Source organism: Heterodontus francisci, chromosome 18, assembly GCF_036365525.1.
Source record: "Heterodontus francisci isolate sHetFra1 chromosome 18, sHetFra1.hap1, whole genome shotgun sequence".
In the NCBI taxonomy this organism is placed as follows: domain Eukaryota; kingdom Metazoa; phylum Chordata; class Chondrichthyes; order Heterodontiformes; family Heterodontidae; genus Heterodontus; species Heterodontus francisci.
The window spans coordinates 56,899,545-56,927,396 of record NC_090388.1 but is presented as its reverse complement, the minus strand read 5'-3'; the positions used below and the strand labels follow the sequence as shown (position 1 = coordinate 56,927,396).

General features: G+C 42.4%; 1 protein-coding gene across 11 annotated transcripts in view; it reads left to right on the top strand.

Moving 5' to 3' along the window:
* Positions 1 to 27,852, top strand: part of LOC137379651 (serine/threonine-protein kinase WNK1-like) — a 275,316-nt gene that overhangs the window by 128,579 nt on the left and 118,885 nt on the right. For 10 of the 11 annotated variants that reach the window (XM_068050782.1, XM_068050783.1, XM_068050789.1 and 7 more), the window contains exons 5-7: positions 21,233 to 21,321; positions 22,550 to 22,769; positions 22,951 to 23,287. In XM_068050782.1, coding sequence (XP_067906883.1) covers positions 21,233 to 21,321; positions 22,550 to 22,769; positions 22,951 to 23,287 — 646 coding nt within the window. Of the gene's footprint in view, positions 1 to 4,356; positions 4,673 to 21,232; positions 21,322 to 22,549; positions 22,770 to 22,950; positions 23,288 to 27,852 lie in introns of those variants that run through there. The other variant, XM_068050790.1, reaches the window with a different exon arrangement.

The window sequence follows — 27,852 nt, the reverse complement described above, 5'->3', positions numbered from 1 at the left end:
GTAGCTTATTTGTGCACAACCTGGTTCCACAAAAATTGTTGCAATAAAACCAGATCATTTGCTTTTTCAGCTGAGGGTTAAAAGTTGTCACTCAATACTGTCAAGACTGAGGTCATCTTGTTTGTTTCTGCCAGAACCTGCATACCTCAGATTGTATTTTTCCCCTTCCCAGCTGCTTGTTCAGTGTGAGCTCAGCAGTGTGCAGTTATAGTGTCATACTCAATTCAAATTTCACACCCAGTTTGTCGCCAGAAATGCCTCACTATATCTGTGATGTATTTCGCACAGGAAACACATACATGTACAAAATATATCTGATGTGAGAGTAGTTGCCTGAATGCATAAGTACTAGTAATGCACAAAATTATTGTTTTAAATGTAATTGTTTTTCAATAATATTAATACCAATATACTAAACAAGCTTTCTAGCAACACTGCATCATAAATGGTAAAGGGAAGTTTGATTGTAAATCTGATCAATCAGGTTTCGGAATAAATGAATGCAACAAGAAAAAACTGAAAAGCAGTTGATAAAGGCATTGATATTAAGAGGGGAAGCTGAACAACCTTTTCAGTCAACTGGTTGATGCCTTGGTGGCTTGTTCATTTGATGTCTCTCGTTTCTCTTATTTTCTTTACTTTGCTTTTGGATAACAGCTGTTCAGGATCATTCCATTCGCACCTTCTCTAGATGCATCTTTTGTTTACTTATACCAATACCACTCCCTTTGGCCTTGCACCATGAAACCTTCTGTCATTTAATCTCTCTTGCACTCCAACCTAACACAGGCCTTTCCTTTCATTCTTCCCACCCTCCTCCCTTTCACTTGCTAAAAGCCAATTAATATTTCAAACTTTTCCCAGTTCTGATGAAAGGTCACAGACCTGAACGTTCACTGTTTTTTCTCTTCATAGGTGCTGACAAACCCGCTGAGTATTTCCAGCATTTTCTGTTTTTATTCCAAGTAGATCCATCACTGGCATCCTTCTCACTCTGTTCCAGATAACCCTACAACCCAATTCTTGAAGGGATAGGGTGGTCCTAGATGGACAAAGATGGCAAGTTTATCATTGTTATGTTGGTGAGCTGCAGAATTTGAAACATTTAGGGTGCCATTTTCCTCGGGTTCTTTCAGCGGTAAAAAGTCTGAAGTGGCCAAGTGGGGTCTTGAGCTGCAACACCATTTCAGCCCATCTTTAGCACAAAACACCATCTTGGTAGAGGAGTTTAAGCACTGCACCCCAAGCATGATTGGTCTGATGACCAATAGAATTGGCTCCTAACACTGATCAAAGATGCTGTACATAATTTTGCTGGTTGTAATCAGTGACCTTCCCTATGGTGGCCAGCTGAAAAGCAGCAAAGAAATTGTTGGTGAGGATTGCAAGCACTACTTAAAGCCACGCTCAGTCAGCTTTCAATGTTCACTTACTGCTGGAGATTGACTGACTATGTTGCATTTGAAGAGGACCTTTGATGCACATCAGGAAACTTTCTGGGATACTTCAAGACTTCAACACTTCAGGGAAATAAACAAGCAGGGTTATGGGAGTAGAGCACAGGAATGGGACTGATTGAATTGCTCTACAGGGAACTGGCATGGACTCAATGGGCCAAATAGCCCCCTTCTGTGCTGTAATGACTCTAGGAACATAGCAAATAGGAGCAGGAGTAGGCCATTCGGTCCCTCAAACCTGTTCTGACATTCAATTAGACGATGGCTGATCTTCTACCTCAACACCATTTTCCCTGCACTATCCCCATATCTCTTGATATCTTTAATATCTAGAAATCTGTTGATCTCTGCCTTGAATATACTCAATAACTCAACCTCCACAGCCCTCTGGGGTAGCGAATTCCAAAGATTCACCAACCTAGTGGGTGAAGAGAATCTCCTCAACTCAGTCCTAAATGGCCTACCTCTTATTCTGAGACTGTGCCCCCTGGTTCTAGACCCCTGCTCCCCAGTCAGGAGAAACATCCAGCATCTGACCTGTGGAGTCCTTTAAGAATTTTGTATGCTTCACTGAGATCACCTCTCATTCTTGACTCGAGAACACAGGCCCAGTCTCCTCAATCTCTCATAGGAGAATCCTGCCATTCCAGGGATCAGTCTGGTGAACCTTTGTTGCTCTCCCTCTGTGGGAAGTATATCCTTCCTTAGGTAGGAAACCAAAGGTATACTCCAGGTGCATTCTCACCAAGACTCTATACAATTGCAGCAAGACTTCTTTACTCTTGTACTCAAATTCTCCTGCAATACAGGCCAAAGGGGGTGGAAGGTTATCGGGGGTAGGTGGAAATGTGGAGTAATCAGTTCAGCCATGAAATTATGGAATGGCGGAGCAGGCTCGAGGGGTCATGTGGCCTACTCCTGCTCCTAATTCGTATGTTACATACCATTTGCTTCCTAATTGCTACATCTGCTTGTTAACTTAGTGACTTATGAACAAGGACACCCAGGTCCCTTTGGCCATCAACACTTCCCAATCTCTCTCCATTTAAGAAATACTCTGCATTTCTGTTTTTCCTACCAAAGTGGATAACTTCACATTTTTCTGCATTATATTCCATCTGCCATGTTCTTTCCCACTCACTTAGCCTGTCTAAATCCCCACGAAGCCTCTTTGCATCCTTCTCACAACTCGCGTCCCACCTAGTTTTGTGTCGTCAGCAAACTTGGAAATATTAGTTGTAAACTATGTATTAATTCTTTAAATGCTAGCCATTGTCTTCTACTTTCTTAGACTGGGAAACTACATTAAAAGCTATCGCAGCCAATTTGCCCCTCATACCTTTGTAGTTTCCTTTGTTTAGATTTAAGACCTAGTTTTGGATTGAACTACGTCATTTTCAAACTTAATGTAAAATTCTGTCATGTTATGGTCACTCTTCCCTTGAGGCTCCTTTACAAGATTACTAATTAGCCTTTTCTCATTGCACAATACTTGGCTTAAAATAGCCCGTTCTCGTTGATTCCTCAACATTCTGTTATAGAAAACCATCTCGTATACATTCCAGGAATTCGTTCTCCACAGCATTAGTGCTATTTGGGTTTGCCCAGTCTATATGTAGATTGACGTCCCCCATGATTACTGTATTACCCTTGTTACATGCACTTCAAATTTCTTGATTCTCTAACCTTATATTGGAGATTTCCCACACTGATCGTCATCTGTGTGTGTTGTTCATCTGGGTTACGCCTTAATCCACTATAAACAAAAAAGTTTGCTCCTTAACAGTGATGGCAGTGTTGTTTAAAATCAGACAGGGTTCTAGCTACTAACATTAAGCAAAATGACAGGCAGGAAAGCCAAGCTGGTCGATCAAGCCTTCCCTAAGACTCATGGTTGAAGCATCATGACTAAACACTTCCTTCTTCACTCCCCCATTGCAGCCATATAATCTCCTTGGAGAGGCAAAAAAGGAAAACCCAGGCCAGTAAGTTAAGCTGTACTCTGGAAAATTCCTCTCTGACCCCCTCACACTATCAAAGCTGGTCCAGGAGATCACTTGGACCAAGTGTGAAATGTTGTGATCTCTACCCCAGTCGAGAATCGGCTCCAGATGGGTATTCAGTGAGGCCTGCCAGAAAATGTACATGGACATTGGGTGAGAATCAGATCAGGCCCTTTATATTTCAATAGTCAGTCAACACGTGTTATCTTGCCTTAAATATGCACAATGGCTACTTGTTTGAGATAGCAGAGATTCTGCTGTTAGCGCCCATGGAACAGTACCCTACAACAGTTCAGTAGCTTTGGGATCGAAGTGGATGAAAATAATTGTGCTCATGCTTTGCCACATCTCCTGGTAAACTGGAAGGTTAGATTGAGGTATAATTTCTTATTTCGCTTTCTTATTTCTCTGTCACAGAACTTGTTAAATGGAATAAAGCATTTTTCCTACTGAGGTCATTTATTTTCGCCAGGTGTTTTTATTGTTCACTTTAGTCATGGAACAAGCAAGTTTGTACCAGGAATAATCAAGATTAAACCGGTTGCTCTACAACCATTAAAGGATCATAGAGATTTAAATTTATTTGGCTCTCCAGTCAGTTTGAACAATCACAAAAACCCTTCCACTGAGAATTATTTTAATACCTTTCCTCTTCAGTGGTGAGAAATTATTATGGATCATCTCTCTTTAGTTCTTTTAAAAACAAAATGCTTTTGAGGGAACTTTTTATTGAAGAATGTACTCAAAATTTGATCTTGCTTTTATTGAAAGATTGCAGGACAAACATAGCCTGCAGGAAGTGTTACGCAGTTCAGTTGCCCATGAAATCTGGTCATATGACTAAACAACCTTAAAGGAGGTGTAGCGGATAGTACTTGGCATTTGGCTGGGTAAGCTGTAGATTTGTTTTGCTTCCAGTTGCAAAGGAAGGGCGGTGGATTGACGGGACAAGTTTTTAAAATTTATTTATTTTATTGGGGTGGGGGGGCATAAAAGATCTTAGTGTTAGCAATCTGGAAACTGGGGAGCCACTGACTTGTCACATATTGCCTTTATGTAGTCTCTTGCCAAAATGCCCTCTATGACTGGTTAGACTTTATTGTGAATTCTCAGATGGATTCTGAGAATAGAGAGCGATCCCCAGTATTTTTTATTATTAATTCCCACTGTTGTTGCTGCTCCCATCAGAACGACCATGTCCATGTTAACGAGGTGAGTGGTTACATTCTTGAAATTTAATTGGTAGTGCTTTTCTTATAAATGTGGCTTTTAATGTCATTTTTCACTGATTTTTTTCTCATTGGCAATAGCTTAAAAACTGTGAAAGGTTTAAAAAAAAAAAAATTGTCTTGCCTTGCAAGATAGTTTGAGTTCAAACATTTGTTTGGTTCATAGTTGTACTTTTCGGAGAAAAGCTGATCCTACCAGTACATGCTTGATGGTAAACTCTGAAGAGGCATAAAAACACAAAGTGCTGGAAATACTCAGGTTGAGCAACATCTGTGGAGAGAGAGACTCTTACAGGTCTGTTTCAGGCAAGGCTACAGACCAGGTGCTGGAAGATGGGATGAGATTGGGTGGCCAGTTTTTTTTCAGCTGGCGCAGACACAATGGGCTGAATGGCCTCTTTCTGTGCCATAAAAAGGAAAAGAGTAAGTAAAGTGAGTGTTGGTCCTTTAGAGAGTGAGAAGGAAGAGTTCATAGTAGATAATAAGGAAATGGCGGATGAAATGAACAAATATTTTGCTTCTGTCTTCGCTATAGAGGATACCAAAAAATTCCAGTAATAGCAGTAAATCAGGAGCTGGAAGGAAAAGAGGAACTTGGTGAAATTACAATCACTAGGGAGGCAGTGCTGAGCAAACTGATGGAACTGTAGGCTGATAAGTCCCAGAGTCCTGATGGACTTCATCCTAGGATCTTAAAAGAAGTGGCTAATGAGGTAGTAGATGCGTTGGTGTTAATTTTTCAAAATTCGCTAGATTCTGGAAAGGTCCCATTAGACTGGAAAATAGCAAATATAACCCTTCTATTCAAGAAGTGGGGGGAGGCAGAAAACCAGTAACTGTAGGCCAGTTAGCTTGACATCTGTCGTGGGGAAGGTGTTAGAATCAATCATTAAGGAGGCTATAGCTGGGCACTTAGAAAAACTCAAGGTAATCAGGAATAGTCAGCCTGGTTTTGTGAAGGGGAAATCCTGTTTAACCAACTTATTGGAATTCTTTGAAGGAGTAATGTGCAGTGGATAAAGGGGAGCCCGTTGATGTTCTATACTTGGATTTCCAGAAGGCATTTGACAAGGTGCCACATAAAAAGTTATTGCGCAAAGTAGGAGCTCATGGTGTAGTGGGTAACATATTGGTATGGATAGAAGATTGGCTGGCTGGCAGAAAACAGAGTATGCATACATGGGTCCTTGTCTGGCAGGATGTGACGTGTGGTGTCCTGCAGGGGTCTGTGCTGGGGCCTCAACTTTTTACTGTTTATATCAATGACCTAGATGAGGGGAGCAATGGCATGGTAGCTAAATTTGCTGATGACATAAAGATAGGTAGGAAAGTATGTTGTGAAGAGGACATTAGGGAGCTCGCAGACTGATTTAGATGGGTTGAATGAGTGGGCAAAAATCTAGCAAATGGAGTACAATGTGGAAAAATGTGAAGTTGTTTACTTTGGCAGAAAGAATAAAAAAGCAGAGTATTACTTTAAACAGAGAGCGACTGCAGAACTCAGGTGCATGAGTCACAGAAAGTTAGTATACAGGTACAGCAAGAAATAAAGAAGGGTAATGGAATGCTATCCTTATGAGAGGAATTGAAAATAAAAGTAAGGATGTTATGCTTCAGTTATGCAGGGCATTGAGACTTATTCTCGAATACTGTGTGCAGTTTTGGTCTCCTTATTTAAGGCAGGATGTGAATGCGTTGGAAACGGTTCAGAGGAGGTTTACTAGATTGATACCTGGAATGAGTGAGTTATCTTATGAGGGAAGGTTGGACAGACTGGGCTTGTTTTCACTGGCGTTTAGAAGAGTGAGGGGAGACTTGATTTAAGTCTAAGATCCTGAATGGTCTTGACAAGGTGGATGTGGAAAGGATGTTTCCTCTTGTGGGGGAGTTGAAACCTAGGGGGCACTGTTTTAAAATTAGGGGTCGCCCTTTTAGGACAGGGATGAGGAGAAATTTTTCTGAGGGTTGTGCTACTTTGGAACTCTGTGCCTCAGAAGGTGGTGGAGGCAGGGTCATTGAACAATTTGAAGGCGGGGTAGATAGATTCTTGTTAGGCAAGGGCATCAAAGGTTATTGGGGGCAGATGAGAGTGTGGAATTCGAGAGACAAACAGATCAGCCATGATCTTATTGAATAGCGGAGCAGGCTCGAGGGGCCAAATGGCCTGCGTCTGCTCCGACTTCGTATGTTCGTAACCTTTCTATGGTCTGAAACTCTGACCCCACCCACCCATCACCCTGACTCAAAGATTTTGGAAGAAAAATAACTCCAGATTTCTAAATATTGCTGAGTTTAATAGGCCTACTTGCACTCAAAAAAAAATTTTTCTTTCAGATAACAGCGAAGTAATGGTACAGTATGAATAAGATGGGAGGGAGATTTGTGTGCATTTGAGACATCCTTATTTGCAACAGGACAAAAAAATTCTCTTGCCACCTTTTTTAACCAAAGTTCTAATTTGCAGATGAGAGAAAGAAGTTTTAGAATTGGCATTGTTCGTTTGTTTTGGAAAGTAAAACTACTTTTTAGAAAACTACTAAATTATGGAAAGATGTAGGAGCAACAGGGTGGTGGTGATAGGAGATTTTAATTTTCCCAACATTGACTGGGATTCGCTTAATGTTAGAGGTCCAGATGGAGCAGAATTTGTAAGGAGCATCCAGGAGGGTTTTCTAGAGCAGTATGTAAATAGTCCAACTCGGGAAGGGGCCATACTGGACCTGGTGTTGGGGAATGAGCCCGGCCAGGTTGTTGAAGTTTCAGTAGGGGACTACTTTGGGAATAGTGATCACAATTCCGTAAGCTTTAAAATACTCATGGACAAAGACGAGAGTGGTCCTAAAGGAAGAGTGCTAAATTGGGGGAAGGCCAACTATACCAAAATTCGGCAGGAGCTGGGAAATGTAGATTGGGAGCAGCTGTTTGAAGGTAAATCCACATGTGATATGTGGGAGGCTTTTAAAGAGAGGTTGATTAGCGTGCAGGAGAGACATGTTCCTGTGAAAATGAGGGATAGAAATGGCAAGATTAGGGAACCATGGATGACAGGTGAAATTGTGAGACTAGCTAAGAGGAAAAAGGAAGCATACATAAGGTCTAGGCGGCTGATGAAAGACGAAGCTTTGAAAGAATATCGGGAATGTAGGACCAATCTGAAACGAGGAATTAAGAGGGCTAAAAGGGGTCATGAAATATCTTTAGCAAACAGGGTTAAGGAAAATCCCAAAGCCTTTTATTCATATATAAGGAGAAAGAGGGTATCTAGAGAAAGGATTGGCCCACTAAAGGACAAAGGAGGAATGTTATGCTTGGACTCAGAGAAAATGGGTGAGATTCTAAACGAGTACTTTGCATCGGTATTCACCGAGGAGAGGGACATGACGGATGTTGAGGTTAGGAACAGATGTTTGATTACTCTAGGTCAAGTCGGCATAAGGAGGGAGGAAGTGTTGGGTATTCTAAAGGGCATTAAGGTGGACAAGTCCCCAGGTCCGGATGGGATCTATCCCAGGTTACTGAGGGAAGCGAGAGAGGAAATAGCTGGGGCCTTAACAGATATCTTTGCAGCATCCTTAAACACGGGTGAGGTCCCGGAGGACTGGAGAATTGCTAATGTTTTCCCCTTGTTTAAGAAGGGTAGCAGGGATAATCCAGGTAATTATAGACCGGTGAGCCTGACGTCAGTGGCAGGGAAGCTGCTGGAGAAGATACTGAGGGATAGGATCTATTCCCATTTGGAAGAAAATGGGCTCATCAGTGATAGGCAACATGGTTTTGTGCAGGGAAGGTCATGTCTTACCAACTTAATAGAATTCTTTGAGGAAGTGACAAAGTTGATTGATGAGGGAAGGGCTGTCGATGTCATATACATGGACTTCAGTAAGGCGTTTGATAAGGTTCCCCATGGCAGGCTGATGGAGAAAGTGAAGGCGCTTGGGGTCCAAGGTGTACTAGCTAGATGGATAAAGAACTGGCTGGGCAACAGGAGACAGAGAGTAGCAGTAGAAGGGAGTTTCTCAAAATGGAGACGTGTGACCAGTGGTGTTCCACAGGGATCCGTGCTGGGACCACTGTTGTTTGTGATATACATTAATGATTTGGAGGAAAGTATAGGTGGACTGATTAGCAAGTTTGCAGACGACACTAAGATTGGTGGAGTAGCAGATAGTGAAGGGGACTGTCAGAGAATACAGCAGAATATAGATAGATTGGAGAGTTGGGCAGAGAAATGGCAGATGGAGTTCAATCAGGGCAAATGCGAGGTGATGCATTTTGGAAGATCCAATTCAAGAGTGAACTATACAGTAAATGGAAAAGTCCTGGGGAAAATTGATGTCCAGAGAGATTTGGGTGTTCAGGTCCACTGTTCCCTGAAGGTGGCAACGCAGGTAAATAGAGTGGTCAAGAAGGCATACGGCATGCTTTCCTTCATCGGACGGGGCATTGAGTACAAGAGTTGGCAGGTCATGTTACAGTTGTATAGGACTTTGGTTCGGCCACATTTGGAATACTGCGTACAGTTCTGGTCGCCACATTATCAAAAGGATGTGGATGCTTTGGAGAGGGTGCAGAGGAGGTTCACCAGGATGTTGCCTGGTATGGAGGGCGCTAGCTATGAAGAGAGGTTGAGTAGATTAGGATTATTTTCATTAGAAAGACTGAGGTTGAGGGGGGATGTGATTGAGGTGTACAAAATCATGAGAGGTATAGACAGGGTGGATAGCAAGAAGCTTTTTCCCAGAGTGGGGGTTTCAATTACTAGAGGACACGAGTTCAAAGTGAAAGGGGAAAAGTTTAGGGGGGATATGCGTGGAAAGTTCTTTACGCAGAGGGTGGTGGGCACCTGGAACGCATTGCCAGCGGAGGTGGTAGATGCAGGCACGATGGAGTCTTTTAAGATGTATCTAGACAGATACATGAATGGGCAGGAAGAAAAGAGATACAGAAGCTTAGAAAATAGGCGACATGTTTAGAGAGAGGATCTGGATCGGCGCAGGCTTGGAGGGCCGAAGGGCCTGTTCCTGTGCTGTAAGTATCTTTGTTTGTTCTACTTTGTTGGTCTAAATTCAGATAAGTCCAGTTTAAAAGACTCCATTTACACCTTTCTAAAAACCAAATCTGAAGAATTGTGATTAACTTGTAGATTAATTTCCTTTTCTTTTATCTATTGAATGTTGAGGTTTTTCATTGTTTTGGCTAGTTGGGAAAACTGTGTTGGAGATGTGATATTTGCTTCAGGCGTACTGCGTTGACTTGTATTTCTGCAGCTTGGAAGCTCCCATTTTTAAAAATCTTTTATGGGATGTGAGCATCGCTGGCACGGCCAGCATTTGTTGCCCGTCCCTAATTGCCCTTGAGAAGGTGATGGTGAGCCACCACCTGAATCGCTGCAGTCCATCTGATGGTGGTACACCCACAGTGATGTTAGGAAGCGAGTTCCAGGTTTTTGAACCAGCGACAGTGAAGGAATGGTGATATATTTCCAAGTCAGGATGGTGTGTGGCTTGGGAACTTGTAGGTGGTGGTGTTCCCATTCGTCCGCTGCCCTTGTCCTTCTCGGTGAAAAAGGTCCAGCGTTTGGAAGGTGCTGTTGAAGGAAGTATGGTGAGTTGCTGCAATGTATCTTGTAGATGGTATGCACTTTTGCCACTGTGCGTTGGTGGTGGAGGGAGTGAATATTTAAGGTGGTGCATGGGGTGCTGATCAAACAGGCTGCTTTGCCTTGGATGGTGTCGAGCTTCTTGAGTGTTGGATGGGCACCCATCCAGGCAAATGGAGAGTATTCTCTCGCATTCCTGACCTGTGCTTTGTAGATGGTGGACAGGCATTGGGGAGTCAGGAGATGAGTTACTCGCGCAGAATTCCCAGTCTCTGATCTGCTCTTGTAGCCACAGTATTTATGTGGCTGGTCCAGTTCAGTTTCTGGTCCATGGTAATCCCCAGGATGTTGGTGGGGGTTCAGCAATGGTAATGCTGTTGAATGTCATGGGGAGATGGTGCGATTCTATCTTGTTGGAGATGGTCATTGCCTGGCACTTGTGTGGTGCGAATGTTACTTGCCACTTGTCAGCCGAAGCCTAAATATTGTCCAGGTTTTGCCGCATATGGACACTGACTGCTTCAGTATCTGAGGAGTCGCAAATGGTACTGAACATTGTGCTATCATCAGCAAACATCCCCACTTCTGACCTTATGATGGAGAGAAGGTCATTGTTGAAGCAGCTGAAGATGGTTGGGGCTAGGACACTACCTTGAGGAACCCGTGCAGCGATCTCCTGGGACTGAGATGATTGACCAACAACAACCATCTTTGTGCTAGGTATGACTCCAATCACTGGAGACTTTCTGATTCCCACTGACTTCAACTTTGCAGGGGCTCCTTGATGTCAACTGCTGCCTTGATGTCAAGGGAAATCACTCTCACCTCACTTTGAATTCCGCTTTTTTGTTCATGTTTGGACCAAGACTGTAATGAGGTTTGGAGCCGAGTGGCCCTGGCGGAACCCAAACTGGGCATCAGTGAGTAGGTTATTGCTGTGTAAGTGCCACTTGATGGCATTGTTGATGACATCTTCCATCACTTTGCTATTGATTTGAGAGTAGACTGATCGGGGCGGTAATTGGCCAGATTGGATTTGTCCTGCTTTTTGTGCATAGGACATACCTGGGCAATTTTCCATGTTGTCTGGTAGATGCCAGTGTTACTGGATACTGGAACAGCTTGGCTAGGGTGCGGCTAGTTATGGAGCACAAGTCTTCAGTCCTGCAGCTGGAATGTTGTCAAGACCCATAGACTTTGCAGTATCCAGTGCCTTCAGCTGTTTCTTGATGTCGTGGAGTGAATTGAATTGGCTGAAGACTAGCATCTGTGATGCTGGAGACTCCAGGCAGAAGCCGAGATGGTTCATCCACTCGACACTTCTGGCTGAAGACTGTTGCAAATGCTTCAGCTTTGTCTTTTGCACTGACGTGCTGGGCTTCCCCCATCATTGAGGATGGGATTGCTTGTGGAGCTGCCTCTTCCGGTTAGTGGTTTAATTGTCCACCACCATTCACGACTGGATATGGCACGACTGCAAAGCTTTGATCTGATCCATTGGTTGTGGAATCATTTAGCTTTATTGCATGCTGCTTAGCATGCATGTAATCATGTGTCATACTTCACCAGGCTGACACCTCATTTTTAGATGCACTTGGTGCTACTCCTGGCATGCTCTCCTGCACTCCTCATTGAACCAGGGTTGGTCCCCTGGCTTGATGATAGAGTGAGGGGTATGCTGTGCCATGAGATTACTGATTGTGGTTGAGTACAATTTTGCTGATTTTTGCGTCTCATGGATGTCTAGTTTTGAGCCGCTACATCTGTTCTAAGTCTATCCCATTTAGCACGGTGCTAGTGCCACACAACACGAAGGAGGGTGTCCTCTGTGTGAAGTTGGAACTTGGTTTCCACGAGGACTGTGTGGTGGTCACTCCTGCCAATACTGTCATGGATAGATGCATCTGTGACAGGTAGATTGGCGAGGGCGAGCAGGTTTTTCCCTCTTGGTTCCCTCACCACTTGCCGCAGGCCCAGTCGAGCAGCTATGTCATTCAGGACTCTGCCTGCTTGGTCAGTAATGATGCTACGAAGTTACCCTTGGTGATGCGCTTTGATGTTTTCCCATCCTATTGACTTTTGCACCAGTATCATTTGCACTTCCAGTTCATAATTACGTTTAAAAAAAAATATTAAAAATTCTTACTTCAGGTGTGGTAGCACAGTGATAATGGTACTGGATTAGCCGCCCAGAGTTGGACAGCTCAAATCTCTCCATGGCAAGTTGTGAAACTTAATTCAATAAAAGGATAATTTGTGGAAGTAGAAAAAAAAATGAAAGCTTCTGGATTGTGTCAATGCCCAATTCATTTCCTAATGTTCTAAGAGAAGGATTTGCATTCTGTGCTTGGTCTGGCCAACATGTGACTTGAGTCTCACATTGTGGTTGGCTTTAACAGCAACAATAACTTGTATTTATATAGTGATTTTAGCATAATAAAATGTCCCAAAGCACTTCACAGAAGTACTATAGAATAAAATCTGACATCCAGCAAGTGATGACCTGGAACCACCCTACCTTTGAGGGTGGTGGAAGTGGCGATGATCTGTGATTTCAAAAGGAAATTGGATGGGCGCTGGGGGGAAATAAACTTGCAGCGCTACGGGCTGGAGCACAGGAATGGGACTGACTGGATTACTCGACAGGGAGCCGGCATGGACTTGATGAGCAGAATGGTCTCTTGTGTCGTAATGACTGTGTAAACTTGTTATGCTGCAATATAGCAGCTCAGTTTATAGCAGTCCTGTCTCTAGCACTTTCACCTCCTTGGTCAGGAGGTTGTGGATTGAAATTGCAATTTGCACTCAGACTTCAGCAGATAATCTAAACTCTTAGTACGCCATTGGACTAAGAGGAATGCTGCACTATTTGAGATACTGTCTTTCAGATCAGACGTTAAACTGAGACCCCATGTGCTGCTTCAGATGAACATAAAAGACCCTGATCCAGTAGTCGAATAAGAGCAGAGGTGTTGACCTGGCCAATATATCTTCCTCGACCAATATTACGGAAACAGAGTATCTGATCATTATCTTGCTGTCTCCTCCTGAGGTCGCAGACATGCTCTATATATTCAAGTTCGTTCTTTTCTTCCTTTTCCACTTACTTAAATTGTACTGCCATGAAACTCATGATTTAAGCAACACTTACTCTGCTTCCAAAATTGTTTTGCTTGTTAACTAGAAATAATATCAAATCAAAATATTATCATGAAGGGCAAAATATAAAGCATCAAAATGGGAAGTAACCTTGTTTCTATTTCCTCGACTAAATTGTGTGGACATTTGGTTCCATTGCTGGAAGCTGCAGGCCTTCTGTCGTGTTGCTGAGCCTTGCTTATGAGAAATGCAACACAAGTGCTTGCATGTTCACAAGCAACCAGGTCAGTTTTCCTGGTGCATCTGTTGGTGTTTTGGAAGCGTCTACAGCTGTACCCTGTGGAGGTAGCAAATAAAAGGTGCCTTTCCTTCAAAACTTTTTCCTGATATAGGAAAATTAGGATTTTGTTTGTCTCCAAACACATTACCATTTTCCTCATTTATTTCCCCTCTTCCCTTGTATTGAAGTTATTGATTTCTGCTAAGGTGTGTTTCTTTTGGCACATGACCCATGAAAATAACACATCACAGATGTTCTATTTCTAGGCATCAGGCTATATGTAAGGGGCATTACATTAAAGCTGTGCCCTTCCTGCTCCCCCTCCCCACATAGACATTCTTCTTCTTCTTTGTAAGAAGATACAGTGACTTGTATAATCATGAACTAAATAGTCCATACTTTAACCGAGAGATTATTTGGTTAGCCTGAACTTATTGCAAAGTTATTCATTTTTGTTGTGAAGTTGGGAAAGCTGCAAAGTAATTGGATTGCTGCCCAATGATATTGCATAGTTATCACAGCACGTACTTAAGATTGGAATGATATAAACCTACCAGCACTGGTGCAAAACTTGACATATTTGTGGAGTTTCCTTGGGTGTACACAGCTTCCATTTTTCTGTCTGTGTACCAAGGGGCTTGAAATTGATGTGATTGTGTATGATATACAACATAGCACAGAAAGACATCTGGTTCATCTTGTCTGTGCCAGCTCTTTGAAAGATCAAGCCAAGAAGTCCCATTCTTCTCACCCTCCACCCCCCCCCCCCTCCGCCCTTAGCCCACAGCCCTGCAAATTTTCCCCTTCAAGTATTAAATTCTCCTTTGAAAATTACTATTTAATCTGCTTCCTTTGTCCTTTTCAGGTGGCGCATTCCAGATCACAACACGGCGCAGTGGTTAGCACCGCAGCCTCACAGCTCCAGCGACCCGGGTTCAATTCTGGGTACTGCCTGTGTGGAGTTTGCAAGTTCTCCCTGTGTCTATGTGGGTTTTCTCCGGGTGCTCCGGTTTCCTCCCACAGCCAAAAGACTTGCAGGTTGGTAGGTAAATTGGCCATTATAAATTGCCCCTAGTATAGGTAGGTGGTAGGGAAATATAAGTACAGGTGGGGATGTGGTAGGAATATGGGATTCGTGTAGGATTAGTATAAATGGGTGGTTGATGGTCGGCACAGACTCGGTGGGCCGAAGGGCCTGTTTCAGTGCTGTATCTCTTAAAAAAAAAACTCATTGTGTTTTTTTAAAAAACCTCATCTCATCTCTCATTTATTTCGCCAATTACCTTAAATCTTTGTCCTCTGGTTATTAGCCCTCCTGCCACAGGAAATTGTTTCAAAAGTTGTCATGATTTTGAACGCCTCTATTAAATCTCCCCTTAACCTTCTGTGCTCTAAGGAGAACAATCCCAGCTGACATAGGAACTGAAATTCATCATGTTATGATCGCTGTCGCCCAAAGGCTCCTTTACCATGTTATTGATTAATCCTGCCTCATTGCACATTACCAGGTCTAGGATAGCCTGCTCCCTAGTTGGTTCTAGAACATACTGCTCTAAGAAATTGTCCCCAATACACTTTATGAACTAATTCTCCAGGCCACCTTTGCCAATCTGATTTGCCCAATCTACATGTAGATTAAACTCACCCATGAATATTGCAGTAACTTTCTTACATGCCCCATTTATTTCTTCCTGTATATTCTGTCCCACAGTGTAGCAACTGTTGGGTCTATAAACAACTCCCACAAGTGCCCTCTTACCATTTTCTATTCCTTATTTCTCCCCAAACTGATTCTACACTTTGCTGTTCCGAGCTAAGGTCATCTTTTGCAACTGTACTAATGACATCCTTAATAAAGCTACCCCACCACCTTTTCCTAGCTTCCTGTCTTTACCCTTGAATACTCAGGTCCTACCAACCGCATCTCTGTACTGGCTATCAGGTCATACATATTTATTTCTATCTGTGCTAACAACTCATCCATTTTGTTACAAACACTGCATGCTTTCAGACACAGAGCCTTTAACTCTCTTTTTACGATTTCTGCAATCTTTGGCCTTATCTGCTGGTGCAGTCTTATGGTTGTACGCTCCGTCCCTTCCTGCCGCGCTTAGGTTTTCATTGCCCAAATCACTACCCTGCTCTATTACCTCGTCGTTTCCCTTTGATTTACCACTTTTCTCCCATAATCCCTTCCCTCCCACTATTTAGTTTAAAGCCCTCTCTACCGCCCTAATTATACAACTCGCCAGAACTCCGGTCCCCGCGCTGCTCTGGTGAAGACTGTCCTGGTGGTACAGCTCCCACTTTCCCCATGAATCGAAACCCATTTCTCCCACACCAGTCTTTCAGCCATGCATCCACTTCTCTAGTCTTATTTACTCCACGCCAATTTGCTCGTGGCTCAGGTAATGATCTAGAGATTATTACCTTTTGAAGTTCTGCTTTTTAGTTTAGCCCCAGCTGCTCATAGTCCTTATGCAGAATTTCTTTCCTAGTCCTATCTATGTTGTTGGTGCCCACGTGGACCACGACAACTGGATCCTTCCCCTCCCACTGCAGGTTCCTGTCCAGCCCTGAGCAGATGTCCTGAACCCTGGCACTGGGCAGGCAACACCAGACCAGGGCCATCTGGATTCTCGTTCTTGGCTGCAGAGAACTGTATCTATCCCCCTGACTATACTATCTCCTACTACCACCACATTCCTATTTACTCCCCCTGCTTGAATGGCTTCCTGTACCACGGTGCCATGGTCAGTTTGCTCATCCACCTTGCAGCCCTTGCTCTCATCCATACAAGCTCAAACCTGTTGGACAATTGCAAGGGCTGAGCCTCCTCCACATCTGCCTACTCGATTCCCTTAGCTGCCTCACTCCCAGTCACACCTCCCCACCCCTTCCCTGTCCCTGACCACTGACTAAATCAGTAGACACTATCCTAAGGGATGTGACTGCCTTCTGGAACAAAGTGTCGAGGTAACTCTGCCCCCTTCCAGATGCATCACAGTGTCTGTAGCTCGGCCTCCAGCTCATCTACTCTGATCCGAAGCTCCTCGAGCCATAGCCACTTACTGCAGACCTGGTTGTTGTGGATCACATTGGTGTCCATGAGCTCCCACGTACTGCAGTTGCAACACATCACTTGCCCTGTCATCCTGATTGTGTTTTAAATAACTAATTTTTTTCTTAATTTTCTTACTTAATGCTTTTCTTCACCAGCACTCAATGTACTAATTTCAACCTAGGTAATACAATAAACCTTGCTGCCTAAAAATAAAGCATAACAGTAGACTCACCAGCTTCTTCCCTTCTGCTTGTGTGTCTTAATTAATTAGAAGGCTAGTTGAATTTTAATTCTATTTTACATCTTCCTAATTCCCAGTTATTAACACACACCCTAACAGCAGTGCACTAATCTAGCTATTTGCAGTTACTCACCAACCAATCACTTTACAGCTTTCCTGTGATGTCACTGTCTCAAGGTTGCCTTCTATTTCATGGAAACAACTTGCGTTTTCTATAGCTACTTGAAGCATGAAAAAGGAACACCTCTTTCCCTCTCTGCGCCGAATTTCCATATGAACCACATTCCCACCTTCAGACTCTGACTGCATCTCACTCGGGCATAGTCTTCTCTTCGTGCGCCCCTTATTGCTAGACATTCATCCTTGTTTGTTACTGTGACTCTTGGCTGAGAGGGAAGTGGTGATGAAATGACATTCTATATAGGTTTCTTTTTCATTATTTATTCTTGGGTTGTGAGCATCCCTGGCATGGCCAGCATTTATTGTCCATCCTTAATTGCCCTGAGAAGGTGGTGTGACTCACCTGTGAACAGCTGCAGTCCATGTGGTGTAGGTGCACCCACAGTGCTGTGAGGGAGGGAGTTCCAAGATTTTTGGCTCAGCGACAGTGAAGGAATGGTGGTACAGTTACAGGTCAGGATGTTGTGTGATTTGGAGGGGAACTCACAAGTGGTATGGGACTGGAAGATGCTGTTGAAGGAGCCTTGACGACTTGCTGCAATGCATCTTGTAGATGGTACATACTGCTGCCACTGTGCACTGGTGGTGGAGGGAGTGAATATTTAAAGTAGTAAATAGTATGCCAACCAAGTGGGCTGCTTTGTCCTGGTGGTGTCGGGGCTTCTGGAGTGTCGCTGGCGCTGCACTCATCCAGGCAAGTGTTCTATTGTACTCGGTGTCAGTGAGTTCATTTCAGTAACTTTTTTTTTTTAACGCTTAATTATACATTCAATGAATTCTCATTGCACTTGGCATAGTGGAGAAGGTGATCACTAAATTAGTTTTGAAATACATTTTATAAGGAAAAGCAGTGAAATGCACTGTTGCTTGCATGGAAAGGTTTACTGATCTTTTAGGGGCCATGTCACCTGCATATCCAGTAGAAGGTGATGCTTTTCTGATGGTTCTAAAGGCATAATAAGGAACAAGAATGTCTGTCCTGTGCTATTAATGAACTGGAATGATGGTGTTGACATCTTTCCTCTGTCCCTGCCTGAGTGCATTTACTGTTGAAAAATTTGATCTTGACTGGAACATAAATGCACTTAACACAGGATCAAAATTGTATCAATGCCCATATGTCTTAAAGAATTTTTTTTTACAAGACTAGGTACCATTAGTGTTTGGTCTTTATGGAATAGATTAGAATTTCCTTATCATGATATTCCTACACTTATTAGCCCAAAGTGTTCATAGAAATGTTTAATTCACAAAATATTCGGCTTATGAAATGTAATTGATTAGTTCAACCATACTTCAAAGATATGCAGTGCACTGGTAGATGCTACTACAAAAGAAGTAAAAATATAATTAATATTCAGAATGCAGATTTTTTTTTTTACTGGTATCAAATTAAAGACATCTCCCACTGTATTACTAAGATGTATAAATGAGACATCTCAGTATCTATTCCCAGAGTGTGCTGAGTTAGCTGAACTTAACAGGGACTGTAGTTAGCTGCTACAATTTACTTAAACATTCTCTGGGCTAGGGAGAAGTTATTTTTGCAATAATTCTTGCACCTACTCACAATTCGGTTATCCCGTAGCAGAGAAGTGTATGTGAGTATCTGATGAGAACAGAATCAATCTTTGCTGAGAGTGTTTCTTTTACTGCCTTTCAGCCCAGCTCCTCTCCTCTTCACTTAGTCCCTGAACACAGGTACTGATTTGATGTCCAGGTTTCTTTGCTGTCTTGCTACTTCTGATCCGCCTCTATGTTGTTCCTTTAATCTCCACCATGTTGGAAATGTCCAGCCAACCCAGACTGCTTGCCTCCTCTCTTGAACCACCTTTGTTGCTTGTTCCCAGCACTAATCTGCAAACCAGTAATTTTTTAAAAGTGTGTTTTAGCACCATAATTTCTTTAATTCAAGAAGCACTTTTAAAAACAATGTTTTCATTCACTGACTATTGCTAGGAGCCAGCTTGAAAAGTGGACTGTGGAGAATAAAATAATGAATTTTGGCTGCAATTCTAACGTACTGCCACACTTTTCTTCAGCTGGACTTGAATTCCAGCCTCAGCCTGAGCTCCTGCTCTTCTACACTTCCTGACCCTTTCCTGCAGCATAACTTCTGATTCACCATGACAATCTAATAAAAGTAATAGGGTGTCAGAAGGCAGGGAGTCGTGGCATAGTTTTTAAGAGGAAGATTTGGTTTTAAAGGAGATGGAGTTGAGTCCAAAGTTAACAGATGGAAGGAGAAAGCTGGAGAGTTGGGTTGAATGATATAAAATATTAGGTGTGGAATGAGGAACTGCATTGTCCTGGATGTTGAGCTTCTGGAATAGTGTTGTGGTTGCACCCATCTAGGCGGATGAAGATTCCATTCCACTCCTGTCTTGAACCTTCTCTATCATGGCTTTGAAAGTTTAGGAGGTGAGCCACTTTTTAAGAGTACCCAGCCTTCTTACTCTCGTAGCCATTCTATTGATATAGGATTCATTTAAACTTCTGGTCAATGTGCTAGAACTGGGTAGGGGTCTGGTACCAGCATGTGATAAAATTGTGCAGTGAGATCCTGAGACCTGTCAGTTGTGGGGTGGGGAGATGCAGTAGAGATGAGGACTTTGGGGGCTTAGGGCCAGCTACTACGGCAGAGGGTCCTGGGACATAACAAAATTGGGGAGCTGGATCCCAGGATTGGGAAATTTGGTGATCTTTAAGCATGGTATGAGGGGAGAGAACCAGAGTGTGAACCCTGTCCTGCTGTAATGGCATTTAAGAAGGAATTGGGTACAAACCTTAAGAAAAACATAAATAAGTAATGAGGAAAAAGCAGCAGATTGAGATAATAAACAAAAACTCCCGTTTGGAGCCAATACTGATAAGATGGGCCAAATGGCCTCTCAGTGCTGACATGCCATTTTTAATCAGGCAGTCCAGAAATGTTCGTTTGGTTCTCAAAACAATTTCAAACTCTCATCCAGTAGAACAAGCCCTACCATGAAGCTTTTAAAATTGCCACACTTACCATCTTTGTGACCTGAGTAAGAATTACAGTTAAATGTAATTTGTGTAAATAAGACCTCCCTTGAGCTAACAGTGAATAAGCTTCTCATCCATTCGTCTGGGCTGGATTTGAATCCCTGCCATACAGCCTGGAGTATGCTATCACCTGTTTAGTGATGCTATATAATACCATCTTGTTGAGTTATACTAAAAAGTATTGTAAAACCATTTGTACAACAGTATTTCATTCACAAAAAGAACAAAATCTTGTATTTTGATGCATATTAATGTATTTATCCTAATAATTAAAAAAAATAATTCTGGTAAAATGAGAAGGGATACAGCTCCCTCAGATTTCCAGCATCTGCAGTATTTTACTTTTATCCCTTGGAAGTAGAATGCGTCACATTTATCCATGTACTGTATGCATCCCTTATCTGTCCAGCCCCCTAATACGTTACGTATTTTTTTTCTAATATACACTATAAGTTACATGGCACTGATGCGAAACTTGTGTGCATGTATCCTCAAGTGTTCATTTTTTCTGAGTTAGGTGCAGTTTTCCTACTACAGATATGAGGTTAACTATAATGGCCTTGCTTATCCTTAACATTTTTCAACAGGGATATAATATTAATCGCCCTCCATTCCTTTGGTACAATTCTAGTTTTCCCCCTGTCCTGCCCAATTTTATTTTTATTATTGAGGTACCAACCAATGGAAATATACTTCAAACAACAAGTATTACCATTATTGGCAAAGTTACTCTTGCCTGACATTTCGATGTTTTACATGCAAAGGGGTTAAGGGAACAGTTTTGTAGTAATTATCAAACTGGAAGGCGTTGGTCATTTTGTTTTAGAAAAATATTTTGGAAGAACACGTTTGGTAAAGTCAGCATTGGCAAGAGAAAGCTGGGTTAATATTTTTGGTTAAATCAGTTGCAGTGAAGGTTCACACCCAAAGGTTAATCCACATTTCTGTTCAAGATGCTGCCTTGATCTGACATGCATTTCAAACAGCTTGTATTTTTATTTCAGATTTATTACAGATTGTATTTAATGTTTTATTTCATTTTTTTCTTAGGGGGTGAAGCCAGCCAGCTTTGACAAGGTAGCGATCCCTGAAGTTAAAGAAATAATCGAAGGGTGTATCCGCCAGAACAAAGATGAACGGTGAATGTCTTGACAGTTGCTCTTGAAGCAGTGTGGGATTTAAAAGTTGAATTGCACTACTGAGTGTTGTAATTGTGTATAAGTTAGTGTTCTGAAGAGATGGTAGTTATTTTCTGGAAGCAGTTATGTATTGCCAGACAAAAATTACTGGAATTCACAGGTCACAAAGTTAGGTTCAGATAAGGTCAGAAGCTGTGTTTAGTGTGTACTTCAGTGCAGTTCAAATTCTGTTGTGTGAAATTTGTTTGCCACCCCACCAGTGGTGTTTGTATTCAGGCAGAACAACACGCAGCACAGTCGATAACTGTAACTTAGCCATGAGAATTAACTCACTTCTGGAGCAATCTTGACAGTGTTCCTCGGGACGTTCCAAACTGAACTGTGGTGCTCCTTATAAAAGGGGGGATTGGCACGGTGGGTTGTAAAATCTGAAAGTGGATCAAACCGTGTTGTAACAGAAAACAAGAAATATAGGTATAGAGGTCCAAGAGCGAGTAACTTTCAATTGGGACATAGTGGTTGACTTGGGACGAAGAGGGAGAAGAAAGGATTGTCTTTTGACAGTTGAGAAGTACATTGGTGTTGAAAGTGAAGAAATCCCCATAACTTAGATCATTATCCCCTGCCCCCCCCCCCCCCCCCCGCCCCCAATTAAGGTGAAGACATTGGAATACAATGGATCTTAAGGAGGAAAAGTATAGATGCGGAGCAGAAATTCCAGATAATTTGTATAAGGCAGTTGTGAAGGTAATGTTTAAAACTTTATTATTTGGGAAACGGAATTAGATACTGGCATTTGATCTCAAGGATTTGGATTTAATTCCAACCCTGTCATGGGATGAAAGTCTCCTTTTGTCTGCTAGTTCTAAGGGTCATATGTGACATGAAAATGGGCAACCTCAACTTTATGGGCAGGGAACTAGAGCACAGTGGTCCATTATTTGTTACTGATTGGCAATATCATTCGAGAGACCGCAGGATTATTGGTGTTGGAAATTATAAGTGTCATTGGTGCAGAAAAGACTCCTATTCTACAGCTGGAGTGAAGGCATGTGGCCAGAGGGAGTTGTACTCTGTATCAGGTTGTGCTGTATCTGATCTGCCTTTACTTGATGTTGATGCTGACTGCTTGAAACAGAAAGAGTTCTATTTCCCCAGCACCAACATTAATTAGTTTAATAAGTACAACAAAAATGTATTCATATTTTGTATTCAAATTCATTTGTAGGTATGCAATCAAGGACCTTTTGAGTCATGCCTTCTTTCAGGAAGATACTGGTGTTCGTGTAGAGTTAGCAGAAGAGGATGATGGAGAAAAACTTGCAATTAAGCTTTGGCTACGAATTGAAGATATTAAGAAGCTTAAAGGAAAATATAAGGATAATGAAGCCATAGAATTCTCATTTGACTTGGAAAGAGACGTTCCGGAGGATGTGGCTCAGGAAATGGTAAGTCATTGCCTTAATTATAAACCGAGATTCCATTCCTGTGCAAGTTGAGTGACTTGGACAAGAGAAGCATACCAAAAACAAATTTATCTTCAATCTTTTCTTCTGTCTTAATTTTCTCTGAATTGAAAATATGATAACATTGCAATGTTTACATTGTGTGGTATTGTGCTTTATTTAGGTGGAATCTGGATTTGTATCTGAAGGAGATCACAAAACGATGGCAAAAGCCATCAAAGATCGTGTATCTCTGATCAAACGGAAGCGAGAGCAGCGTCAGTTGGTTAGAGAAAAACAAGAGAAGCTGGAGGAGCAGAAGAAGCATGATCAGCTGCAGCAGCAGAAAGCTCAGCAAGGAGCCAGTATCTCTCAAACTGGAGGGAGCCATCCTTCCCAGTTACCCACCACAGCAGTTCCTTCTGCCCTTCCTGCAACCCTCCCAACCCAAGTTGAGCCTGAAGAGCCTGAAGCAGATCAGCATCGATTGCAGTACCAGCCAGCTGGCAATTCTGTTACATGTATGTTGTTTCTGTTAAATTTTGGCAACAACTCACTGAACGAAACTCTACCTCAGTTTAAAAAATGGGCAGTATTGAGAAATCTGTCTTCTAATGTTGAATTTTATTTCCCTGAGGAGAGAAATGTCACTTTCTCTGCCAGGTAATATCATTAATGAATTTGCTCAGAAAGTTGGCTGCAAATAAAAACAGAAAATGCTCGAAATACTCAGCAGATCTGGTAGCATCTGTGGAGAAAGGAACAGTAAATGTTTCAGGTTGATCCTTCATCAGAACTGAGAGTACTTAGAGATGTAATAATTTTTAAGCAAGGCAGGGAAAGGAGGGGCAGAAAGAACAAAACAGAAGGTCTGTGAAAGGGTGGATTGAATGCCGAAAGGGTTGCAAGGTAAAAGGAAATGGTAATGGAATAAGTAAAGAAAAAGATATGTCTTGAGGAGGTGTAAATGGGAAAAGCAGAATCATCAACAGCTGCCGTCCAAAAAAAACCCCAGAGAAGATAAAGAAATGGGGGTAGAGATTATGACCTGAAATTGTTGAACTCTGAGTCTGAAAGGCTGTGAGGTGCCTAGTCAAAAGATGAGGCGCTGTTCCTCGAGCAAGTTTATGCCTTTTCCCATGTGGAGGATAACTCCTGATCTGTTTTCTTATCCAAGAGAGGCAATGACGGTGAGAGATATTTAGCTAGTGGGTGGCAGAAGAGGGATATTGAAAGAGACATTATGTTCAGTGAACTTTGTAGAACTTTTATGTGGTGTAATCATCTAAAGGTACTAACATTTAAGAAATCACTTGCTTTTTTTACCTCTCTTCCAGTCTATTACAAAGTTTTGTTCTGAACTGTTCCTTTTCATGAATCTTGAATAATGTCCACACATAGAAGAAAAGATTTCATATCCAAAACTTTTTTTAATCTATGCTGCAAAAGAGTGAAGTTTTATTGCATAGATTTTTCAAGAACTGTTTTTTTTTTTAACACTTGATAATTGAATTTTTAATCTACCGTTTGGAAAATTGTTAATGCCATTTTGTTGGTTGGTGAGCATTTTATTGTTAATGCTTTAGTATCTCTCACAAGAAGAGATTCTTGTCCTGCCTAACACTGATACATAAAAATTCTGTCAAATTCTGTCAAATCATCCACCTCCCATTTACACCACCTCTCTTCCCACAGAAGAGTAATGGTAAAGAAGTCTCCTCCTAAAGATTTTCAGAAGGATCTCTTCACTATGCAAGCCACAGCAAGTGTTTCACACTATATGCACTTTCTGCAAATGATAACACTACTCTTTCTATTTATTCCACTTGCCCCTCCCTTCACACACACAAAAATTCTGGTACGAGTTCCCAAGATCCCAGCACCAAGTGGAATTGGACTTTGTATCTTTTCCATTTGCTATTGACTGACGCACCTGAACCCAATGTGAGAAAACAACTCAGCTGCTCTGAGAGACAGAATTATACTCTGAATGTCCGCAGTGAGATGAGACTATTCTCAACGTTTCTAAACTTAATGTTTGCATTCCTAACTTGCATGTGGCCTCACAACTGCGACTCTATTGCCCAGATTTACAATGTTGGTTTTCTTTAGACTGAACTGATAAGTGGATTTTATAAAGACTGAACTGGAGGTGTGCTGTTGCAATCAGTATTTCAGGTTTAGCCATTAGCATAGCTATAGGTGCAAATTTGGACATGTGTAGGGTGTGCACTACTACTGAAAGTATAAAATTGCATGTACATAAGTGAAACTTAAAGGGATGGGGACAATTAAAATGGAGTGTTAGAATAGACATGAATTCTAAAAGCTTTTGGGAAGGTTTAGAAAGCATCTCCTTCCATTTTTCAGTTTGTTGAAGCTGAAGGAGGAGGGAATTAAGAAATGGAGACAGAAGTAAAAGGACAGGAAACCCAAGTTGCAGACTTGCACCTGCTGGAGAATGCCAGAGCAAATCTGCATACAACATTTGTTTGGCTGCTTAAGTGAAGGTGGTATTGCATAAAATGGTTGTGAGGCGCATTGGCCCCAGTGCCACTCAATTCAACCTTATGGATTTGCATCAGAGCATGTCTGGGCGAACGTGGATGCAAGATCTATGCTGTTGCTGGACATTACTGCTGCTAGATGTGCCAGCTCTATGCTGGATGGCAGTTGCAGATATGTTTGCATCATATGGCACAACTTTGTATCTCACATTATGATGATCTGTATCCTGTAAAGCTATCTCCACTTGCCAGATAGGTTTCAGATATATGACTGACTGTTTCTCTTAATTTATTTGTCTTTTATCACTTGGGTTCTCATGAGCCTTTGTACCCAACTTCAGAAGCGCCACAGTGAAAATTAAAGGATTAAAACTGGCACAAAGGCTACACCCAATGGCTTAGTGAGTTTACTTAGTAAACAGCTGAGTATTTAGTCTAGAAAGGTTCCAGGCTTGATCCCCAGTCGTTGAGTAATTTCAGCAGTGACAGTGGTATGGAGCACAACTGTATTAAGAAGGAAGCAGTGGGAAGAAAACCTTGGTGTCCTGTTTGCCCTTTTTGGAAGTACAGGTGGGGTTCTTGGATGAGGACAGGGCTGTTCTCTTTACCAGAGCGTGTTTCAAATTTGGAGTTTGCTATGACATGGAGTAGTTGAGGCAAATAGCATAGATGCAGTTCAGGAGAAGTTATATAACTAAGTGAGAGAAAGGAATAGAAGGTTATGCTGATCGGGTTAGAGCTGTTGGATATCCACTGTGAATAAGGCACCAGCGATTTTCTCCTAAATCAGTTTGGTTCTGCCAGGGCCACTCGGCTCCTGACCGCATTACAGCCTTGGTCCAAACATTGGCAAAAGAGCTGAACTCGAGGTGAGATGAGAGTAATTGCCCTGGATGTCAAGGCAGCATTTGACCAAGTGTGGCATCAAGAATCCTTAGCCAAACTGAAATCAATGGGAATCAAGAGGTAACGTCTCCATTGGTTGGAGTCATACCTAGCACAAAGGAAGATGGTTGTGGTTGTTGGAGGCCGATCATCTTACACCCAGGACATCGCTGCAGGAGTTCCTCATGGTAGTGTCCTAGGCCAAACCATCTTCAGCTGCTTCATCAATGACCGTCCTTCCATCATAAGGTTAGAAGTGGGGATATTCGCTGATGATGGTCAGTACCATTCGCAACTCCTCAGATGCTGAAACAGTTTGTATCCATTTGCAGCAAGACCTGGACAACATTCAGGCTTGGGTTGATAAGTGGCAAGTAACATTTTCACCACACGTGTGCTTGGCAATGATGATCTCCAATAAGAGAGAATCTAACCATCTCTCCATGACATTCAACGGCATTACCATTGCTTAATTCCCCACTATCAACATCCTCAGGGTTCCCATTGACCGGAAACTGAACTGGAGTAGCCACGTAAATACTGTGGCTACAAAAGCAGGTCAGAGACTGGGAATTCTGTTGCAAGTAACCTACCTCCTGACTCCCCAAAGCCTGGCCACCATCTACAAGGCACAAGTCAGGAGTGCGATGGAATACTCGCCACTTGCCAGGATGAGTGCGGCTCCAATAACACTTTGGAATCTTGACACCATCCAGGACTAAGCAGCCTGCTTGATTGGCACCCCACCCACCACATTCAACCTTCACTCCCTTAACCACTGACGCACAGTGGCAGCAGTGTGTACCATCTACAAGATGCATTGCAGCAACTCGCTATGCCTTCTTCGACAGCACCTTCCAAACCCACGACCTCTTCCACCTAGAAGGACAAAGACAGCAGATGCATGGAACGCCATCACCTGCAAGTTCCCCTCCAAGTCACACACCGTCCTGACTTGGAAATATGTCGCCGTTCCTCCACTGTTGCAGGATCAAAATCCTGGAACTCCCTCCTTAACAGCACTGTGGGTGTACTGCACCAGATGGATTGCAGCAATTCAAGAAGGCGGCTCACCACCACCTTCTCAAGGGCAATGAGGGGTGGGTAACAAATGCTGGCCTAGCCAGCGCTGTCCTCATCCCATGAAAAAATTGAAACAAGAGATCACTTGATATAAGGAATTTAAGAATATTAGAAAATGGCAAGCAGAACATCCTTGCCCCGCAAATTAACAAGTTAAACTCAGGCCTATTTTTGGCAGTCTTTTGCTGTCCTTTTTCATTCAACTCTGATGTTCCCAGGATTCATATACCCATCCCTCCTTACCAAAGCTAAGAAAAATTCACTTTGGACAGACTTTAGAGTTCTATAGCCATGGTAAAGCCCTGATTTAAATAGCCTGTAGTAAACTTCGAGTTTGTTTTCATTTGCAGTTAACCCATTAAAGAAAGTCAATCATGGGCAAATTTGTCAGCTCCTGCCAGAAGTTGGAAAAAGGTTCCTGCAAATGAATGACTTTGTGCCAAGCCTACTATTTAACTCAAACATCATGAAGCACAGATTAGTACATATGCATCTGTGATAGTCAAGGATAGTGCCCAGCCTAATCTAGATATTTTTATTAAAGCTATTAAACCATTCAAACAATTTTCATGGATATTGTTATGTGTACAAGGAATCCTGTTATGCAGTAG